The 20,325-nt window shown below is 49.8% G+C and overlaps 1 protein-coding gene and 1 pseudogene across 1 annotated transcript; both read left to right on the top strand.

The window, feature by feature from the left end:
- Positions 1-103: 103 nt before the first annotated feature.
- On the top strand, positions 104-5,066 carry LOC147975926 (uncharacterized; annotated as a pseudogene).
- A 10,908-nt stretch (positions 5,067-15,974) lies between these two features.
- LOC147975925 (CBL-interacting protein kinase 10-like) lies at positions 15,975-18,977 on the top strand. The gene is made up of 2 exons (XM_087518459.1): positions 15,975-16,133; positions 17,278-18,977. The coding sequence occupies exon 2, from the start codon at positions 17,579-17,581 to the stop codon at positions 18,893-18,895; it is 1,317 nt and encodes a 438-aa protein (XP_087374585.1). The 5' UTR covers positions 15,975-16,133; positions 17,278-17,578; the 3' UTR covers positions 18,896-18,977.
- Positions 18,978-20,325: the final 1,348 nt, after the last annotated feature.

Raw genomic sequence — 20,325 nt, 5'->3', positions numbered from 1 at the left:
GCACCGGTAAAGGAGCCGACGTCAGAGGGGTCGGCTTGGAGTGAGACATGGTGGAGGAGGAGGGTGGTGCGGCTAGGGTTTTGGGAGGTGGTGGAGGGAGAAGATGGCAGCGGCGGAAGGTGGCGGCTGCGTGGGAGGGGAAGAGAGGGCGGCGGCTGCGAGGAGAGGCAGCGGTGGGTGTAGGGTTTGGGAGGGGAGGGAAGGGTGGCGGCTGCGAGGGGAGGCAGCAGCGGGTTTAGGGTTTGGGGAGGGGTGCGGCGGCTGCTACGGGAGAGAAGCGGCGGCGGCGGGGTTGGGTGAGTTGTGGGGCGGCGGCTGCCGGAGACGCGCGGCGGCGGCTGCCGGAGACGCGCGGCGGCGGCTGCCGGAGACGCGCGGCGGCGTAGGGTTGAGGTGGCGCGGCGGCGACGGCTACAGGGAGAAGCGGCGGCAGCGGCGGCGCAAGGCGGAAGCGATGAAGATCGTAGGGTAAACTAATACCATGTGGAAAGGTGTAGGATGCAACTCATTGTATTCCATGGAGTAGGTTACAATATATACACAGGATGTCTTATGTGACAAGGAAACTAATCCTACCATATCTCTAGAAGTCAGCTATACAAGGCTAGAGAAGATAGGAATATCAATACAAGATATGTCACATTCAACAACATCTACCCGAAGAACTACTTTTGAAGGATATATGGTACTCAAGAGATAGAGGCAACATTGATTGCTTGGGAGAAAGCATGTCAACCAAAGGAAAATGGGGGATTGGGCATCTTGGATATTGAGACACACAATCAAGCCCTACTTATGAAACACATTCATAAATTTCTCAATAAGGTAGATACCCCTTGGGTTAAGATCTTTTGGGAAACTTCCTATTCTAACTCCTTGCCTGGAGATAGAATGGTGGGATCATTCTGGTGGAAATCATTGCTTAAGCTCTTGCCCACATATAAGAGGTTTGCTACATGCAAAGCTAATTCAGGAAATGCAACTCTTTTCTGGTCCAACCGCTATCAACCTCTTGTTAACAAATTTCCTGAGGTCAGTTCTTTCTCCAATAACAAGACCATTGCTCTCCAGCAAATTCTCAGAACACAAGACCTTACAGAACACTTCCATAAACCCATGTCGCAGCAAGCATTGCATCAGTCCAACTTTCTGTAGACATACCTACAGGATAGAACTGAAGTGAACTCTATAGATGCATGGGTAGTCAAGGGGACTACCAGAGGATATTCTTCCATGAAGATGTATAAGCACATGATGGGATTTAAGAATGCTCACACTTTGTTCAGAGACATATGGAAAACCTCATGTAAATTGAGACATAAGAGATTCTTTTAGTTGCTCCTTCATGATAGGGTTAATACAAGAAACCTCCTTAATCAAAAGATTATGCACTCGGACAACTATAACTATGCAATCTGTGTGGATAACATGGAAGAAACCTTGTTGCACCTATTCTAAAACTGCCCCTTTGCTCTTTAGTGTCGGGATCCTATTATTCCAAATAGAAACAGAGGAATCTTATTGTTTGATGAAATTCAACTTGCTCTGCTTCATCTACCATGGAAAATTGCCTTGGACATTGTGGTTATGGAATGCTGGGGTATCTGGTCTACTAGAAATGATAAGATCTTCAAGTCTGCTACTCCTCATATTCCTGGATGGATTCACTACTTGCAAGATGGCCTATGGGTCGCTCAAATCAAAGCCAAGTCGGCTAAAGCTGAAAAGATCAAAATTTGGGTAGAATAGAACTTATAACTATTTGATGATCATGTTTCACAGAACTTACATGGTTACGGTTGTTGTGTAGCAAATACTTACATTCCAAAACTCTAGCACAAGTCAGGGCACAACAGATTGATTCTTGTTTTGAAATGGCTAATGAGGACAAGTGCTTCCATCTTCAACCAGAGCAAATTCATAGTTGGGAACGAAAATAGTACTAGATTTTGGGAAGATACCTGGCCGGGAGAATCACCATTAAGTTTGCAGTATCCTTCCCTTTACAACACTGCACAACGGAAAGAGGTATTCGTTAGTACAGTGTTGGGTTATGTTCCTCTCAATATTCAGTTTAGGCGTATGCAGGTGGGGGAACGATAGGATAGATGGTTGCATCTTATGCATAGGTTAATGGAGATTAACCTTTCTAATATGCCGGATTCTTTACTCTGAAAGTTATCTGTGTTAGGTGTATTCTTAGTTAAGTCCATGTATACAGACTTGGTAAACACCGGGCCTATCCCGAGATCGCTTCACATTTAAAAAATCAAGGTGCTGTTAAAGATCAAGGTATTTATATGGTTTGTGCATAAGGGAGTAATTTTGACAAAGTATAACTTGGCAAAGTGTGGTTGAGAGGGTAGTAAACGGTGTTGCTTTTGTGATTAGGGCGAATCAATACAACATCTTTCTCTCCAATACCCACTTGCCAAGTTATTGTGGCGGACCATTCATGTGTTCTTTAATGTATCCCCCAACACTTTATCAAGTTTATTTGGGACTTGGTTAACTGGTGTAGAGCCTAAGGCGGCGGAACATATTCGAGTTGTAGTGTGCATTACTTTGGGCTATATGGAATTGTTGGAATGATGTTTCCTTTAATAGACAAGCCATCGCAATTTTTTTGCAGGTTATCTTTAGGGCGTCTGCTTGGATCTGTACGTGGTCGTTACTTAGCCATGCGGACCACATGGAGCTTATGGATATTGGTGCAATCGGTGCGAGATGGTCGCACGGGATACTTACAACTAATTTGGATGACAGTCCAATAATAGAATAAGTGTTGTTTCATCTTACCCTATTTTAGCCGATTGTGGAAACTTTTTTAAGCGCTTCGTTGGTTTGTTTGAGACCTTGTTTTGAACCTGAAACTTTATGCAATAAATGGTTGTGTGCATCATGTGATGCATAGACCAGGGGTCTTCCTCCTTTTCAAAAAAAATGTTTCGTAGAACTGGTATTGGTCGATTGCTTTAACTGCTTTTGTATTTGTATATATGATTTATCAATGAAAATTACTATAGAACAATTTTTCTATGGTTTGCAGTTAAAAAGAAAAGTCAATTTTCATAGTAGCAGCTCACTACACTTGGCCTAGTAGTTTGCCAGCTCTAATGTAACTAAATGCACAATACAGTTGGATCAAAATGTCGTACAGACGAGCATCTGCTAAACTACTTTTGTCTTTGCATTACAGTTTGCAGTTGCAGGTGAGGACTGTTAGAGAATGAGCAACTACTCTTTACTGAGGGCCAAAGGCCATTACATATACATGTGTGGTAAAGTGCAGGAAACCCCTTATACAATGGGGATATACCGAAAACAGACTATACACATCTAACAACCCCCCTCAAACTTATGGTGGACCAACAACACTGAGTTTGGAGAGGAAAAAGCCATGCTGCGCTCGAGTATGTGCCTTCGTGAAGAAGTCAGCCAACTGTAACTCAGAGGGCACATAGTGAAGGGCTAGAGTCTGATCCTGCACAACAACGCGCACAAAGTGGGCATCCACACCGATGTGCTTGGGGAGCTCATGCTCCACCGGGTCACGTGCAATCTGATAGCACCGGTACTGTCTGACAGTAAAGGAGTCGAGGTAGTGGCAGACACACCAAAATCCTCAAGTAACCACCGTAACCAGATCACCTCAGCCGTCAACATAGCCATGGCTCGCAACTCAGCCTATGTACTCGAGCGAGAAACTGCAGTCTGTTTCTTTGTATTCCAGGCAATAAGAGAGCCCCCGAGAAAGACACAGTAAACAAGCAGCGAGCGTCGATCAGAGGGATCACTAGCCCAGGTAGCATCAGAGTAGGCCTGGAGCTCAAGAGAGCTGGAGCGGGAAAAGAAAAAACGCTGAGAGATCGTGCCACGAAGATATCATAGAACACAGAGGAGGTGACTATAGTGGACAGAGGTGGGAGCTGAGACAAACTGACTCAGGATGTGGACAGGATAGGAGATGCCAGGACGCGTAACAGCAAGATAGACAAGGCTGCCAACGAGGTGACGATAGCGAGTGGGATTAGGAAGAGGTTCACCATCAGAGGCACGAAGCTGAATGTTGAGCTCCATAGGAGTCACAACAGTGTGCTCATCACCGAGGGCAGCACGAGCAAGAAGATCCTGGATATATTTTTCTTGGGAGATGTAGAAGCCATCAGAGGTCGAGGAGATCTCAATCCCAAGAAATAGCGAAGCGGACCAAGATCAGTCATGAGGAACTGGTCGCGAAGGCGAGTCTTAACAAAGGCAATGTAGTCAGAGTCGTCACCAGTGATGATCATGTCATCTACATAGAGAAGGAGAAGTGTCCGACCACGAGGAGACGTGTGAACAAACAGAGTGGGATCATGATCACTAGGCAAGAAACCAGCGGCAGTTACCACAGAGGCAAAGCGCTCAAACCAGGCGCGAGGGGCCTGTTTAAGACCATAGACGGAGCGGCAAAGCCTACATACCATACCATCAGGAGCATAGTACCCCGGTGGTGGCTGCATATAAACCTCCTCACGCAACTCACCATTGAGAAAAGCGTTCTGGACATCAAGTTGAGAGATAGACCAATGACGAACAGAAGCCACAACAAGGAGAGTGCGGACAGTGGTCATGTGGGCCACAAGAGCGAATGTCTCATCATAATCGCGGCCCTGCTCTTGCTGAAAACCACGGGCCACAAGACGAGCTTTGTAATGCTCAAGAGAACCATCAGAGCGAGTCTTAATCTTGTAGACCCACTTGCAAGTGATGGGACAAACACCGGAAGGGAGGGAAACCAGATCCCATGTGACAGAGCGCTCAAGGGCCGCAAGCTCTTCGGCCATCGCAAGCTGCCATTCAGGCTGAGTCATGGCAGTCCAATAGGAAGTTGGCTCAGCAATAATAGAGAGACCATACCGATCAGGAGAATAGCGATCAGGTGGGGGGCGAGACCGAGTACGGAGGTTATGAACCAGAGGAGGCGTGAGAAAAGGTGCACCAAAGGTGGAAGGCACGTCAGGCGAGTCAGGAGAAGCATCCTCAGTACGAGGACGACGAGTATAGTGGAGTGGAAATGGTGAGAGAGGGCGACGGACTAGAGATGATGGTGGAGAGGTGGAGGAGGAGGATGGGGAATATGCTGTCGGTGGAGAATGAGTGTGAATGAGAGGTGCAGGAGGAAGAGGTGGAACATGAGGCACATAGCGGGGTGTCTCGGGAAGAAGAAGAAAAGAAATATCGTCTACAGAGAAGCTCGAGGAAGAAGAATGTGGGTAGTAAGAACGAGACTCGTCAAAAGTCACATCACGCGAGATGCGCAAGCGACGACCAACATGATCCCAACAACGGTAGCCCTTGTGCTCATCACTGTAGCCAAGAAAAACACACTCAACCGACTGAGCAGTCAGTTTGGTGCGTTCTCGAGGGGCAAGAAGGACATAGCACACACATCCGAACATACGAAGAGCTGAGTAGTCAGGAGAACAACCATGAGACACTCCATAGGAATACCACCCTGCAAAGCAGTCAATGGCTAGATGTTGATGAGATAGGTGGAGGCAGAAACAGCCTCAGCCCAAAAGTGGGGTGGAAGAGAAGCGACAATTATCAGTGCACGAGCCGTTTCAAGCAGATGACGATGCTTACGTTCGGCAACGCCATTCTGAGCATGAGCACCAGGACATGAGAACTGGGCAAGAGTACCCTGTTCCGCAAGAAAACCATGCAACAGCTGGGAGATAAACTCGCCAGCAGAGTCAACACGAAAAGTACGAATGTGCGTGGAAAACTGGGTGTGAACCATGGCAGCAAATTGTTTGTATATAGAGAGAACCTCGCCACAAGATTTCATGAAGTAAAGCCAAGTGTAGCGAGAGAAATCATCAATAAATAGAACATAGTAGCGATGACCACCTTTTGAATCAAAGGGAGCAGGACCCCAAACATCAGAATGAACTAAGTCAAAAGGATGCTGAGATACCGACTCACTGGTGGGATAAGGAAACTGGGTCTGTTTGCCAAGTCTGCAACCATTACAATGTAAAGAAACATCTCCAGATACAGACCCTAAAAGGCCCTGACGAACTAACGAAGACAAGCGAGAGCCACATATGTGACCAAGGCAATGATGCCACTGCTGGAATGACACAGACGAAGAGGCAGCAAGAGCATGGGAGCTGGCAGAAGTGGTGGCAGCGGAAGGAACACAAAGCCAGTCAACCTCCCAAAGACCCTCTGACTCACGGCGCCGGGGGCCAGCACCAACCAAAGCCTTGGTGCAATGATCCTGAATAGAGCAAGAGTCGGTATCAAGAATGACACGACAACCAGAATCAGTAAGTTGGGCAGCGTAAAAAGATTCATGCTAAGACGAGGGACATGTGAAACACTCGGAACAGAGAAGGATGGAGTGGAAAGAATACCACGACTAGCAACAGGAAGAGAAGTGCCACCGGCGGTAAGAACATTAACAGGCGAATCAAGAGGTCGGAGAGAAGACAATGCGGAAGAATCAGAAGACATATGAAAGGAAGCTCCAGAATCAAGAACCCACGAAGATGTACCTGACTGTGTAGGTGGCTGCGATGGTGATGAAGGGGATGCAGTCACAGCAGCAGCAAAACCAGTCGACGAGGAGCTGGAGGAAGCAAGTAGACGCTTGAGGCGTACAATGTCCTGATCAGTGAGTGATAGAGTCGAGGAAGACATAGGAGTCCCGCCGGAAGGGGAGCGCCTCTGGTCTCGCTTCTTCTAGCGACAATCAGACTCTGGGTGACCTGACCGGGAGCAGTAACCACAGAAGGTGTCACAGCGTGAAGTGCCCTTCTTAGCATAAGAAGGACGGCTTACCCCCCTGGAGGAGTAGGCAGGAGTGGCGGAGCAGTGAGGCAAGCAGACGACACAGGGGCTCGGGCGGCCAGCACTGACGGAACCAAAAGCAACCCAGCAGAGTGAAGGCGAGTCTCCTCAGCACGAAGCTCAGCAAATACCTCCGAGATAGGAACATGACCACGAGCAAGCAGGTGGGTACGTCGAGGCTCGAACTCAGAGTGAAGACGAGATAAGAACTCATGAACCCGCTGAAACCCCAAATCCAACCGTGTAGTCTGACAGCAACGACAAGTTCCACAAACAACTGTCCGAAGAGAGTCAAGTTGACGCCAGATGGCAGAGCACTGGGAGTAGAACTCATCAACAGAGGAATCACCTTGCTGGAGTGCGTGCTCCTGACGCACTACATATAGGTAGAGAGCATCACCATAGGGCTGATAACGCTGACAGAGATAAGACCACATCGCGGCAACGGTACCAAGTCCCATGAACTCCAAAGCAAACTGAGGGTGGACGCTCGTAGTGAGAACAGAAGCAGCTCGAGCATCATCATTGCACCACTAAGTGTAAACAGACAGATCATCCCGATAGGCAGAAAGAGCATCAGTATAGGCGGATACCTACTGATCATAAGCGTCAACTGCAGCATCATCAAGAGCCTTGGCTGCATCCCGATCAGCCTGGGAAGCCTCAGCAGCAAGAACTTGCGGTACCGGCAGGGTAGGTGCAACGGGAGCAACAGGACATGGCGGACAGGGGACCTCGCCAGATAGAACACCCCAGAGTAGAAGACCTCGCATATGGATACGTATGAAACCCACAAACTCAGCATAGTTGGTGTCATCGAAGATCACCGAGCACCGAGGAACGGTCACATGGCCTGAAGAAGACATGAGGAGCCCCTTTTTTTTGAATTCAACGGATCCAGAAACTGGATCGGGATCGGGCAGGAGACCCACGCGCGCGAAGCAGAGGCCCCCGATTCAAGATCGGGCAGAGGGCACGCTCGCTCGAGCGGGCGAAAGCTGAGCCCCCGAGCGAAGTAGCCCAGCCGGGGATTGACCTGGGGCGGCGGCCAAGCAAGAGCTGGGAACCAGAGGAACGCGGCCCGCTCAAGTCTTCGCGCTGGCTGGGCGGGAGCGACAGAACCGGAGCAAGGAACTGGAGCGGCGCGACCGGACGGGAGTAGCACGGCCTTCGCGCTGACAGAGGAGGCCAGCAGGGGCAGGTGCAGCCACAACGGCCTGAATAGGAGCAGGCGGTGGCGGATGGTGCAGTAGCAGGCGAGAGCGGCCGGAAAAATTGGCCGGAATCGAGCGGGAGTGGCCGGAGACGAGGTGGGCTAGGAAGGGGGAGCACGGAGTTGCATCGTGCAAGAGAGCAAGGCTAACCTAGCATCTGATACCATGTTAGAGAATGAGCAACTACTCTTTACTGAGGGCCAAAAGCCATTACATATACATGTATGGTAAAATGTAGGAAACCCCTTATATAATGGGAATATATCGAAAACAGACTATACACATCTAACAAGGATACATCTAGATTACCTTTGGAGTGGAGGCACTCTATTTTGGAAAGGTCAGGTCTGGTTATTTAAGCCTCGTTGCTTGCTTCAGGTGATTGCACCGAGAAGGTAAACTAATTGGATTCATAGTACGGAGTACTAGAGAATACTCTTTCCGTTCGGAAATATTTGTCATCAAAATGAATAAAAAGGGATGTATCTAGATGTATTTTAGTTCTAGATACATCTTTTTTGTTCATTTTGATGACAAGTATTTTCGGACAGAGGGAGTACTAGTATTGTTCTACAGCTGCATCATCTTTTTATCATTGCTACTACTTGTATTGCAAATCTGACCTTCCCGCACAGGCCGGTTTGTCTCGGCGTGTTTCTTGATAAACATCCTTGTTGGATTAGTAGGTACTGTCGAAAGTAGAAACGTTGTTAAATCAGGCCGTGCCTATCCCAGTTTCAAAAAAAAAAAAACGTTGTTAGCTTTTGAAAACCGAGGAAAACATTGTTTACCAAGCTGTGAGCTCTCATGCCTATCTGCCTTTTGGACCGGCGATGTCGATGCCCACAACATAAAGCTGAAGCAGATATTTATGAGCTCCATATGCAGGACGATTCGGACATGCGGGCCTGAGAAAGAAATTACTTGTTTTGTGATCATGGTCGGCCCCAATATGATTCCCAAAGACTAGAGCTTTGGTTATCCCAGTGGATTAGTCTTAGCCTAGGAAAATGACAGCCTGCTACTACGCAGACCAATTGTCTCCATCCATTGGTGTTACACATACACGGGAAAATATCTAGGGGGAGAAATAGTTTAGAAGCATAGGACGACCGAATAGATGCCGTCACCAATGATTTGAGTAACCAAAAAAGGAGTTGCCATCTGGGCGGGCGCACAGGACTAGACTAAAAGATACTCCTAGATATTTAGCGAATGGATGAACAGTACATGACTGTGGCTTATTGCTCGTCGGTGGCGTGGAAAGACAGGGTCTAGCTATCAACCGTCCTTCATGCTCACGGACTAGTGTTTTCGGAGGATTTCAGTTGAAGCATTTGGCGTGGAATTGTATGTTCCCGTGGGCAGCGGCTTCTGGACCTCAGAGCAACTCTAACGGGGCGACCTAAACGGACGCGCGCTTTGTTCGCTTTTTGTCCGTTTGGGTCGGCCAGGCGGACGCCGGCGTCCGTATTTTAAAATGGGTTGGCTTGACCGCCTAACGGGGAGGCCGACCTAAATGTGGCGGCGTGAAAAAAAACAAGTTGCATGAAATAAACATAATTAAACATAAAAGTGGTCGATCAAACGCCGGCCAAAGTCCACCTACATCTAATAAACATTAAATAAAAACATTAAAAAAAGTATGCGCCCGCCTGCTGCCGCCCCGCACGCTGTCCTAGACGTCGTCGGCCTTGCCCTTGCCCTTGACGTCGCCATCGTCGGTGAGGTCGATGAAGACCGGAGCAGGGCCAGCCCACCCGAACACCGCCTGGTACGCTGCCAGGGCAGCCTCCTCCGGCGTCTGCTGGGGCAGCGGCATTGCGGCAAGCCACGCGCGCTCCTCCTCCTCCTCCTTCTCCTCGAGCCGGAGCGCCTCCGCGTCGCGTTGGAGCATGGCCTCGTAGCGCATCTGCTCCTCGCCGTCGCCCTGCTCCTGGCGGAGCCAGTGCTCCTTCCATCGCTCGAGGTGGGCCGCCTCTTCCTCCGGCGTCGCGGCGAAGTAGACGGGAGGCGCGCTCACCCACTCGCGGTACTGGCCCGTCCACGAGTAGGCCTCCTCCGGCCAAGTGGGTGGAGGTGGGGAGCGCTTAGGCTCCGGCTCCGGCTCTGGCTCCGGCTCCGGCTTGGGTTGTACGGGCGGCGACGACGGAGGGCGCGGCACGAAGAGCGGGGTGAAGACGGAGTCCCCCGCCGCCGACAGGGCAAGGGCTTGTTCCATCCCATCCCAGTGCTCGTCCTCCTCGATGCGGCTAGCCTCCAGCGCGTGCTGCAGGGCCTCCTCGAGGGCGGCTTGGTACTCCGCGTCCGCCTCTATGTCCTCCGGCTCTACTGCGGGGGCGGCGGTGGGAACGGCGGCGGGACGACGTCGACACCCGAGCGCCGTTGCCCCTCGTGTTCGAGGGTGAACCAAGCCTCCCAGTTAGGAGAGTCGGCGGCGTACTCGGGCAGCCGACGCTGCTCCGGTGTGAGCAGCGCGCGGCGCCGGCGCACCTCATCGCCGTGCTCCCGCTGGGTCCGCGGAACCGCCGGCACCGGGATCCGGTTTGGATCCAAATGCCAATGGTGCGGCAGCGTCACGTCGGGGTAGGGGAGGGGCTGCCTGTACTCCTAGTGCTACCGCGCTTGGTGCACCGAGATGTGCAGGCGCCGGCATCCAGGGCGGAAACGCGCCGGCGATGGAGGGGGAGGGGGAGGGGGAGCACGGGATGACGAGGCGCTGGGGGTGCCCTTCCCCTTGCCATTGCTTTTGCCGAAGAGGCCCATGGCGCGCGCTAGGGTTTGCGGTCGTCGGCGAGGAAGCAAAGGAAGTGGTGGGGGGCCAGATATGGACGGGAGAAGTGGATGAGGCCGACCCCACCGCACGCGTGGTTAAAAAAGGACGCGCGCATTGGCTGACCCGTGGGCCCGCTATCGGTGGTCGTCATAAATAAGACAATCGGTGGCGGTTGGGTGGCCACCAGGTGGGGACGTGACGGGCGGTGAGGAGACGCGCGGCGCGTCCGCGTCGACGCATTCCAGGCGTAATTTTTGGCCGAAAATGGGTCGACGCGGACGCCGGGCGAACACGATTTAAGTTTGGGTCGACGCGTTGGGCCGCCACTTTTGTCCGCACCAATCCAAACAGACGCGGGCGGACGAAATGGGTCGTCCCATTGGAGTTGCTCTCACAAGAGCCCCTTTGAGCAATCCAACACCCCGTCTCCGTCTCCGTCCCCGTCCACGTCTGTTTGGATTGCTCAAAGGGGCCCCTCGGTTTGAACAACGCGTCAGTAGCCCGTCGAAGGGGAATCCACTGAATAACATGCTTGTTCCTAATTGTCCAGAGCGGCCAGGCCAGGGCCCCTATCACCAGCCACCTAATGTGGCGGTGAGTAGGAGGCGAGGCCTGAATTTCGGCGAAGAGGTTCCGGAAGTTGGTGTGGCACCAATTTCCACCGAACGTCTCGTGCGCACAGCTCCACAGGAATTGGGCCGAGACACAGGAGAAGAAAATATGGTTCGAGTCCTCAGGTGTTCCACACAAGGGGCAAAGCCCATCGTCAGGGCCATTGCGCTTACGCACCTCCACATCGGACGGGAGGCGGCCCCGGATTCATTGCCACAAGAAGATGCGGATCTTTAGGGGTATATGGATAGTCCAGATCACCTCGAAGGGGGCGGGGTGGGGGTGGCCACAATGGTGCGGTATAGGGACCGCGTGGAGAAACGGCCCGAGGCCTCAAGGCGCCAGGACACACGGTCGGGCTCAGGCGAGAGGGCCGGCTCATGGAGGGCCACAACGTCAAGGAGATCGTGCCAGGAAGCTAGTTCCACGGCCCCAAAAGGGCGGCGGAAGGCGAGACGCCCTAAGTCAAGAAGGGCCATCTCGACCGAGACTCGAGGGTCAACGACAATGGAGAATAGATCCGGGAAGTGGGCCGCGAAAGGGACATCGCCGACCCAACGGTCGAACCAGAAGAGGGTGGCCTCGCCCGTGCCAACCGAAATTGAGGTACCAATGCGCAGGACAGGCAAGAGCTGAATGACAGATTGCCAGAACTGTGAGCCGCCGGACCGTTGACAGAACGTAAGGGGCCGGCCCCCGAGGTATTTATTCTGGATTATTTGTAGCCAAAGGCCGCCATCTCCATTGGCGATGCGCCAAAGCCAGTGTGTCAAGAGGGCAACGCTCATCCGCTTGGATGACACGATGCCCAGGCCACCCTGGTCCTTGGGCTTGCAGATTTTAGACCACCGCACCATGTGGTATTTCTGCTTGTCTCCGTCACCCGCCCAAAAGAAGCGGGCTTGGATCGTACCGATCTCATGGTGCAGTGTCTCAGGCAGACTATAGAAGCTCATGATGAAGAGCAGGAGACTGGTCAGGGAGGAGTTGATCAGGATGGTGTGCGCCGCCTTAGAAAGCCACCGGCCCTGCCACGGCTCAATGCGGAGGCTGAGTTTGCCCACAGAAGGGTGCAAGTCAGCGACCGTGAGGCGGGAGTCACTAATGGGGATCCCCGGGTAAGAGGTGGGGAAGGAGCCAAGCCGACAGTTAAGGCAGTTGGCTATCCCTTGGGACTCATCCGGAGAATATCCCAAAACCATCACTTTGCTCTTAACAAAGCTAATCTTGAGCCCCGATAGCTCCTAGAAGCAGAGGAGGTGGAATTTGACATTCGTGATGTCGCTACTAGAGCTCACCACCATAATGATGGTTTCATCAGCGTACTGGAGGAGGGACACGCCGTTTCCGCCCACCAAGTGGGGGACAGTCCCTCGAATGTGTCTGACCGCCTTGGCTTTATCCAGAATAGCAGCCAAAGCATCAACCACCATGTTAAATAGGAACGGGGAGAAGGGGTCACCCTGTCTTACCCCACAGAAGGTGGGGAAGTAGGGACCTATCTCGCCGTTGATATTAACCGGGGTCTGACCCGAGGACACCATCTGTATGACCCTGGTTACCCAGCGGTCGTCAAACCCCTTCCACAGCAGGACTTCCCGAAGGAAGGGCCAGCTCACCGTATCATAGAATTTGTGGAAGTCAATCTTCAGGAAAACGGCCTGGAGACCTCTAGAGCGGACCTCATGCAACACCTCGTGGAGGACCAAGACGCCATCCAGGATGAAGCGACCCTGGATGAAGGCAGACTGGTCCAGGTGGGTGATGCGGTCGGCCAACGGGGTCACCCTATTGGCGTACCCCTTGGCCAAGATGAGAAAGATCACATTAATCACCGTGATGGGCTGAAACTGTCAGATATCCGTAGCCCTAGGAACCTTGGGGATAAGGGAGATGATCCCGAAGTTAAGGTGCCAGAGATCAATGGATCCAACATAGAATTCCTCGAAGAGGGCCATGATCTCAGGCTTGACTACATTCCAGAAAGTCTGGAAGAACTTGACCAGGAGAAAGATATTACTTAGTCGACCGCGACCTTGGACGCTTTCCCCTCTCCCGCTACAGTAAAGGCGAATTTTTGAACCCGCTCGGCATCTTCAGCGGTGGAGCTTGGTGTAGCTTCATGGCGTCCGCCTTCCTCGCCCTCGCGGTCCCTGGTGGCCGTCGTGTGCGTTTATCCCCGCACTGGAGCTCGACGCGGCGGCTCCAGATTGAGATCTTGAAGCAAGTGGTGTTCAAGCAAGGCAGCGTTGCGACCGGAGGAGCGGGATGGACACTCTCCGGAGTTCGAGGATCGACGACTTCCCGTCCGCCAGGGGACATCTTCTGATCCAAGGCTCGTGTGAAGATACGGCAGCGGCGCGCTATCAGAACTGCTGTTCCTCGTCAGTGGTTCCGCTTTAAGGGGGACTTGGTTGTAATTTGTATCTTTGTGGAGGTCCTTTCTGTAAAATCCTTGCTTTAATATATCAGTGGTTTCCCGCAAAAAAAGGAGGAGACAGAGTTTGTTACAACACACAACCAAGAATTGGCATGACAATTATTCTCGCAAGAAACTTTGAAAAGGTTAATGCTGAGACCCGTATATTTTTTTGTCGAGAGCTACTCGTTCATTTTACCACGAAATTTTGCCGCCACTTAGCGCTCCGAGCATTTTAGATGCCGAAAAATTTCAAATTTTACTTTTGGCTTTTTGATGGATTTACTATTCATTGGGAGCATATGAGCTTGGGCTTAGTCGTGAATTACCGTTTTTCATTTGTTATCTATATGAAAGGCCAGTGCTCTTACCCTACTCCGAAAAAAATAATACTTAGGGCATCTCTAACCGATCCCTCAAAATTTAGGCCCTCAAAAGCCTCCTTACCTTAACTCCTCATATTTGAGGATCTAAAAAAATATGTGTTTCCTAGCCCAAATCTTAAATTTAAATCCTCAATCTTTTTTCACATAGCTTTATTCAAACAAAGATTAAAAACAGTCCATTCAAACATACATTTCGATTCAAACTGCACTTAATGACATGAAATTTCAACTACATTGGATAAACTACTTAATTTAAAAAGAAATAAAAAATCCTCCTCTTTCATGAGCGTCTCCCAATCCACGTTATCGTCGTAGTGGTCGCCGGACCCGGAGCTGGAGTCGCCGGAGCAAAGGTCAATGACCTCACCACATGACGGCCCAGCCTCGCTGGTAGCCCCTTCTTGTACATCTCGAGCAACCGGCGCTCCTCGCCAACGAGCTCCGGATGCATCAGGCGGAGCTTGGTGATGTACTCCTCATCAAGGCGCACCATCTCAAGCCGCTCAAAGGCCTCCCGGTTCTCCCATACCTCGCGGCAGGAGACCACTCGAGGGTTGATGTCTATGAACGGTAGGACCGCGCGGTTGCCAAATGGGAAATTCATGTTCTCACTGCCTTCATGTCGTACCCCCTAGCGACAAGTTCTGCCCACTCGAAGGAGCCAAGCCAGTACCAGTGGCTAGTGTCCCGGTCCAGTATACTTCCTCTTAGGCGGCGGTGGCGGCAGGTTGGTGAAGGAGTGGGAGTTGCCGCCGGCGCGAACTCGGGTTGGCTGCACGCCATGGCATGGATCCACGGTTCGAATCGGCAACAGCGACCTCCGACGATGAGATCCTGCCGTTTAGGGGCGGCGCCGACCAATTGGAAGCATCAGTGGGGGTGGTTGCGGTGAGGGCGGGCCGGAGGGTGGGGGTGGGTGGGTGGGGAGGAGTTGCGGGGTGGATATGGGCGGCGTCAGAGTGGATGTGGTCAAGGCGGAAAGAGGTGGCTGCTGGGAGGAGATTTTTTCCTAAGAAGTGGGGTTGGTTAAATATAAGCGGCAACCGATGAGAAGAGTAAAGGTTTTTAGGGGCTAATATCGATAAGAAATTGGCCACGTCCGGTTCAAGCCCCCAAAACCAAATCTTTACTTCTCTAACTGATTTTGAAGGATTGGCTAGAGATGCCCTTAATTTCCTTCTAGACATGTGGTCATGCCATTGTAATTAAAGCAGATAGCCGACGTAAATGCTAGAAATGTTTACATGTAAAAGAACAAGGATTTACATGTAAAAGGACTATATAATTTGCACGCTGTCAATACCAAAATATCAACTGAACATATTTGTATCGAAATGGAAATTTCATCCGATACAATCAATATTTAGAATATGGAGAGCCTATTTCCCAGTACAAATGTTTGTATGAAAAATTTGAGAGCCTGTGGAAAACCGGAGCCTCGCAATCGCCTAGTGGCGAGGTTGATCATCACATCAGGGCCCGAGGAAGCGTCCAATATAGAGCCAGTGCAAATCCTTGTTCTTTCCATTTCGAATGAGACTTGTGATGCAAGGCGACTAAACAAAGTATTTTTGACCCGCTAAGAACACAAAACAATACGAGTAGTAAATATTGACGAACTAGCCCCTGCTGGGACCCTTGTTCAGCGGGTGCAAAGTCTGCACCCTTTCGGGAATCGGAGAAAGATCCCACCGTGGAGCGCCTATAAATACCTCCTAGCGTGGTGTTTGCGCATCCAATACTATTTCTTCCTCCCCACTCTCCCACTACCGCCGCTCATCTTCGATTCTTCTCAGAACCTTCCTGCAAGACTTTGTTTCATGGCTTTTCTACCGGCGCGGTTCTAATCTCCTCTGCGTCTATAGAATTCCAGTCTGGATCAAGTATGTTTCTAGCTTTCTATCGCATAATATGTTTGCCTTTAATATATGCTTTATGATTTTAATCTCGGTTTACGATTTTGGTATGTTCCAATCTCTCAAGAGGTTAGGAGCAGCAAGGATTTGAAACTTTGACGTGTATCTTGTAGAAACCTCAGCGTTTTAATTGCATCTTTCCTTGGCTCTCCGTACCCATAATACTAGTGATTGCACAACCGCCGAAGTACTCTTTTGAATTCCGTTGATTCGGATCTGTTATTTTTCGTAGATATGCATGCATAGCTTTGTCTGTTGTTCCGCTAAATATCTGAACGATTTGTTTGGTCGGTACTGTACAAATTGTTGTGTTTTTTTTGTCTGCAAGCGTTTGGAGCTTTTCAGATATTTTTCTGTTCGTTTGTAATTGTACGTACTAGATGACTGTGGCATGAACGGGACCCAGTAACTAGATCATTTTCTTTTGCCATATGTTCTAGAACAAATAGTTTTCTCTTCTAGAACAAGGATGTGATGTTCACAGATCATGTTCCATATCATGCAGCTCTCTCTGCCTTGATATGTTTGTTCAAGGCAACGAGAAACACACACATCTGGATAGTTCAGACCAAAAGATGAATGAAAATAATCATAGTTCATAAGACTATTTTCAACAGGCGCTCAAAAAAAGCTCCGCGCACTAAAAGTTTGTTTTTTTGGCACGGAACAGCTCCAGCAGACGCTGTAGCGCTAAAAGATTTAGAGCGCGCGCTGAAAAACGCTATCGCGCGCAGCATATTTTGAACTCCGGATTGCGCGTGCTTCATAATTTGCGCACCTGCTAAAGCAATGTTGGTCCCGGCGCATTAAAAATACTACAATGGGGCGTTAAAACTTTTATTGGGCGCGAAATTTTTGTGCGGCCGTTGGAGATGCTTTAAGAAATCTTATCTATGCAACAAGATTGCTAGTGCTTGCCCTTAATTTTCTTTTCTTTTTCTTTAAGAGGCAAGAATTCGCTTTTTGGATTCTTCTGGAAAATAATAAATACCATTCATATGCATAAAAACTGGAAAGTTTGCCTCGTTCAAGTGTTTTTTTTCTTTATATTAAAAACAATTATAAACTATTTAGTAGCTACGTACCTAATCATTCATGTATTTCCTCGCAGTATTAGGCTTTCAGTGCGAAGGAAAATATCTCCTTCACAGGAATGCCGGAAGATGTGCATGCGTGCTAGAGGGCTACCTTGGTTGGGAACTGGCAGTCTAGCTTTTGAAGATACTGAAATACAAGAGTTGCTCCATGGGCATACGCAGGATGATCCATGGACCACCTACCATCTTGGTGAAGATGGTTGAAACGAATTGATCATCTGCAGGTCTTGTCCACATCATTGAGTGCCCCTGATCAGTTCTGATCACCTCAAGTTACAACATCACTGCCTTTTGTGTACATTAGATCTGGCCAGGATGGCAGAGAAGAAGGGAAATATCTTGATGGAGAGATATGAGATGGGAAGACTGCTGGGGCAAGGGAGCTTTGCTAAAGTTTACTATGGTCGTAATCTCAAGACTTCACAGAGCGTTGCCATCAAGGTGATTGACAAAGAGAAGATATTCAAGTGCGGGCTTATGGATCAAGTAAGGCGAGAGATATCTGTAATGAAGTTGGTGAAACATCCAAACATTGTCCAATTGTATGAGGTGATGGCCACCAAAACCAAGATATTTTTTGTGCTGGAGTATGTGAAGGGGGGCGAGCTGTTCAACAAGGTCCAACGAGGAAGGCTGAAAGAAGATGTTGCTCGCAAGTACTTCCAACAGCTCAATAGTGCAGTTGACTTCTGCCACAGCCGAGGCGTCTATCACCGTGATTTGAAGCCTGAAAATCTTCTTCTTGATGAGAACCGCAATTTAAAGATCTCTGACTTTGGTTTGAGTGCACTTGCAGAATGCAAGAGACAAGATGGGCTGCTTCACACAACTTGTGGTACCCCTGCATATGTTGCTCCGGAACTGATTAGTAAGAAAGGATATGATGGTGCAAAAGCTGACATCTGGGCTTGTGGAGTCATCTTGTATGTATTGTTGGCTGGTTATCTCCCTTTTCAGGACAAGAATTTGATGGACATGTATAAGAAGATTTACAAAGCAGAGCTCAAATGGCCAAGCTGGTTTTCTTCAGATGCCCGGAGGCTTCTGAGACGTATTCTTGATCCGAACCCTGGTACACGGATCTCCTTTTCAGAGATCTTGGAAAATTCTTGGTTCCGGACAGGCCTTGACAAGGGACTGATTACCTATAACACACGAACGGAGGGCATTGTTGCTGTTGACATGGATCCGACTTGTGATCCGTTCAGTAGCTGTACGACCGAGACAATACAAGAAGCAACAGAGCTCACTAACTTGAATGCTTTTGACATCATTTCTCTTTCTTCTGGGTTTGATCTCTCTGGCATGTTTGAGGATAAGTCCAACAAAGAGTCAAAATTCACATCTACCAACACAGCTGCAACAATCATCACAAAGCTTGAAGACATTGCAAAGCGCTTGCGGCTAAGACTCATTAAGAGAGACGGTGGGTTGTTGAAGATGCAGAGCTCGCAACCAGGAAGGAAAGGCGTAATGTCCATAGATACCGAGATATTTCAGATTGCACCAAATTTTCATCTGGTGGAAATCAGGAAGACCAATGGTGATACTCTCGAGTATCAGAAGGTTGAACATGATATGAGGCCGGCTTTGAAAGACATTGTTTGGGCTTGGCAAGGTGAGCAGCCCTAGTAATAGTGTGACTACTGAGTAAGCGTAGAAATTGCAAGAATGTGCAATGTTTACATGTTGGAATCAATAATGTACTTATCTATTTTTGTAGGTAGTTTAATGTTTTTTTTTGAAAAATCACCGGGGGGGGGGGGGGGGGGGGGGAGCTCCCCACCTGAATATATTTCTCAGTTTTGTAACCCAACGTTTGCTTGATTACATTACAAAGTTGAACTACATAAGCACGTGTAGTCGTGAGCAGAAGTAGGAACACCATGAGTGGGTGGCCTGTTTATGCGCCGGCTTCCTCATCCGGTGCGTCCAAAGCATAAGGTCATCGAGGATTCGCTTCAAGGTGAAAATGCTATGGTGGTTCTGTTGCTTGAAGGTCATAGCATTTCTGGAGTCCCATATCTTCCATAGGATGATGAGAAGTACGGAATGCCAGATTCTTGCATCAACCTGGCAGGGGAGGCGGCAGTCCCACAGTTCATGAATGGAGGTGGGAGGTGAGAGTCCAATCCGTTGCCAAATTCGCTGAGCGAGTGGGCAATCGATGAAGATGTGAGAGCTGGTCTCGCCGTCAAAACCGCATCGTGGACATAGAGAGTCTGCGACGATGTGCTTGCGGAGGAGGTTGCATTTGGAGTTGAGACGTCCACGGAACAGGAGCCATGCAAAGATCTTCACGCGGTTTGGGACGCATGTAGACCAGATGGCAACGGCGTGCATGTCATCTTCATTTCCGCCCATGGTCAGCTGGTAGGCGGCCCGCGTGGAGAAGCGGAGGCCACCGTTAAGGAAGCGCTGGTCCGGTCCTGGCGATATCTGGAAATCCTGCAAGAGAGACAACAACGAACACAACTCAGAAGCGGCATTAGTTGTTAGGCGGTTCCGTAAGATTGATTCTAAACCGATATTCAAAACAGCAGCCACACGAGCGAGAGGTGTGGTGGTATGCGAATATAGGCAGGGGAGTAGCAAGCGATTGCTGGTGGAGCCATGTGTCTAACCAAAAATAGGTGTTGGTACCGGAGTTTGTGATAACAAAGGAGATGTCATGTAGTGCTGGTAGTTGCTGGTTTATGATTCGGCAGAGGAAAGAGTGGCTGTTTTGTGGAGTGATGAGGGCATTTGGGTGTTGCAAGGTGATCCATTCGAGCCAAGGGTTTTGTTCTGGAAGCAAAGCTTTGACAGCAAATTTCATTAGAAGACAGTTATTCTGAACATGGAGATTTTTTAGGCCCAAGCCGCCGATCTTTTTTGGTTTACAAACATTTTTCCAGGCAACTAAGCATTGAGCACCGGTGCATGTTTCCTCCGCAACCCAGAAGAAGGCTCGCCGGATAGAGTCTAGAGTTTTTAGAACACTTTTAGGAATGAGGAAGACGGACATAAAGTATACCAGGATGGAGTCGAGAACGGCAGACAGCAAAATGAGCCTGTCTCCT

The sequence above is a fragment of the Triticum urartu genome, chromosome 4A (assembly GCF_056163025.1).
Source record: "Triticum urartu cultivar PI428250 chromosome 4A, HENAU_Tu73, whole genome shotgun sequence".
NCBI classification, from domain to species: Eukaryota; Viridiplantae; Streptophyta; class Magnoliopsida; order Poales; family Poaceae; genus Triticum; species Triticum urartu.
This window is presented reverse-complemented; position numbering and strand designations above follow the sequence as displayed.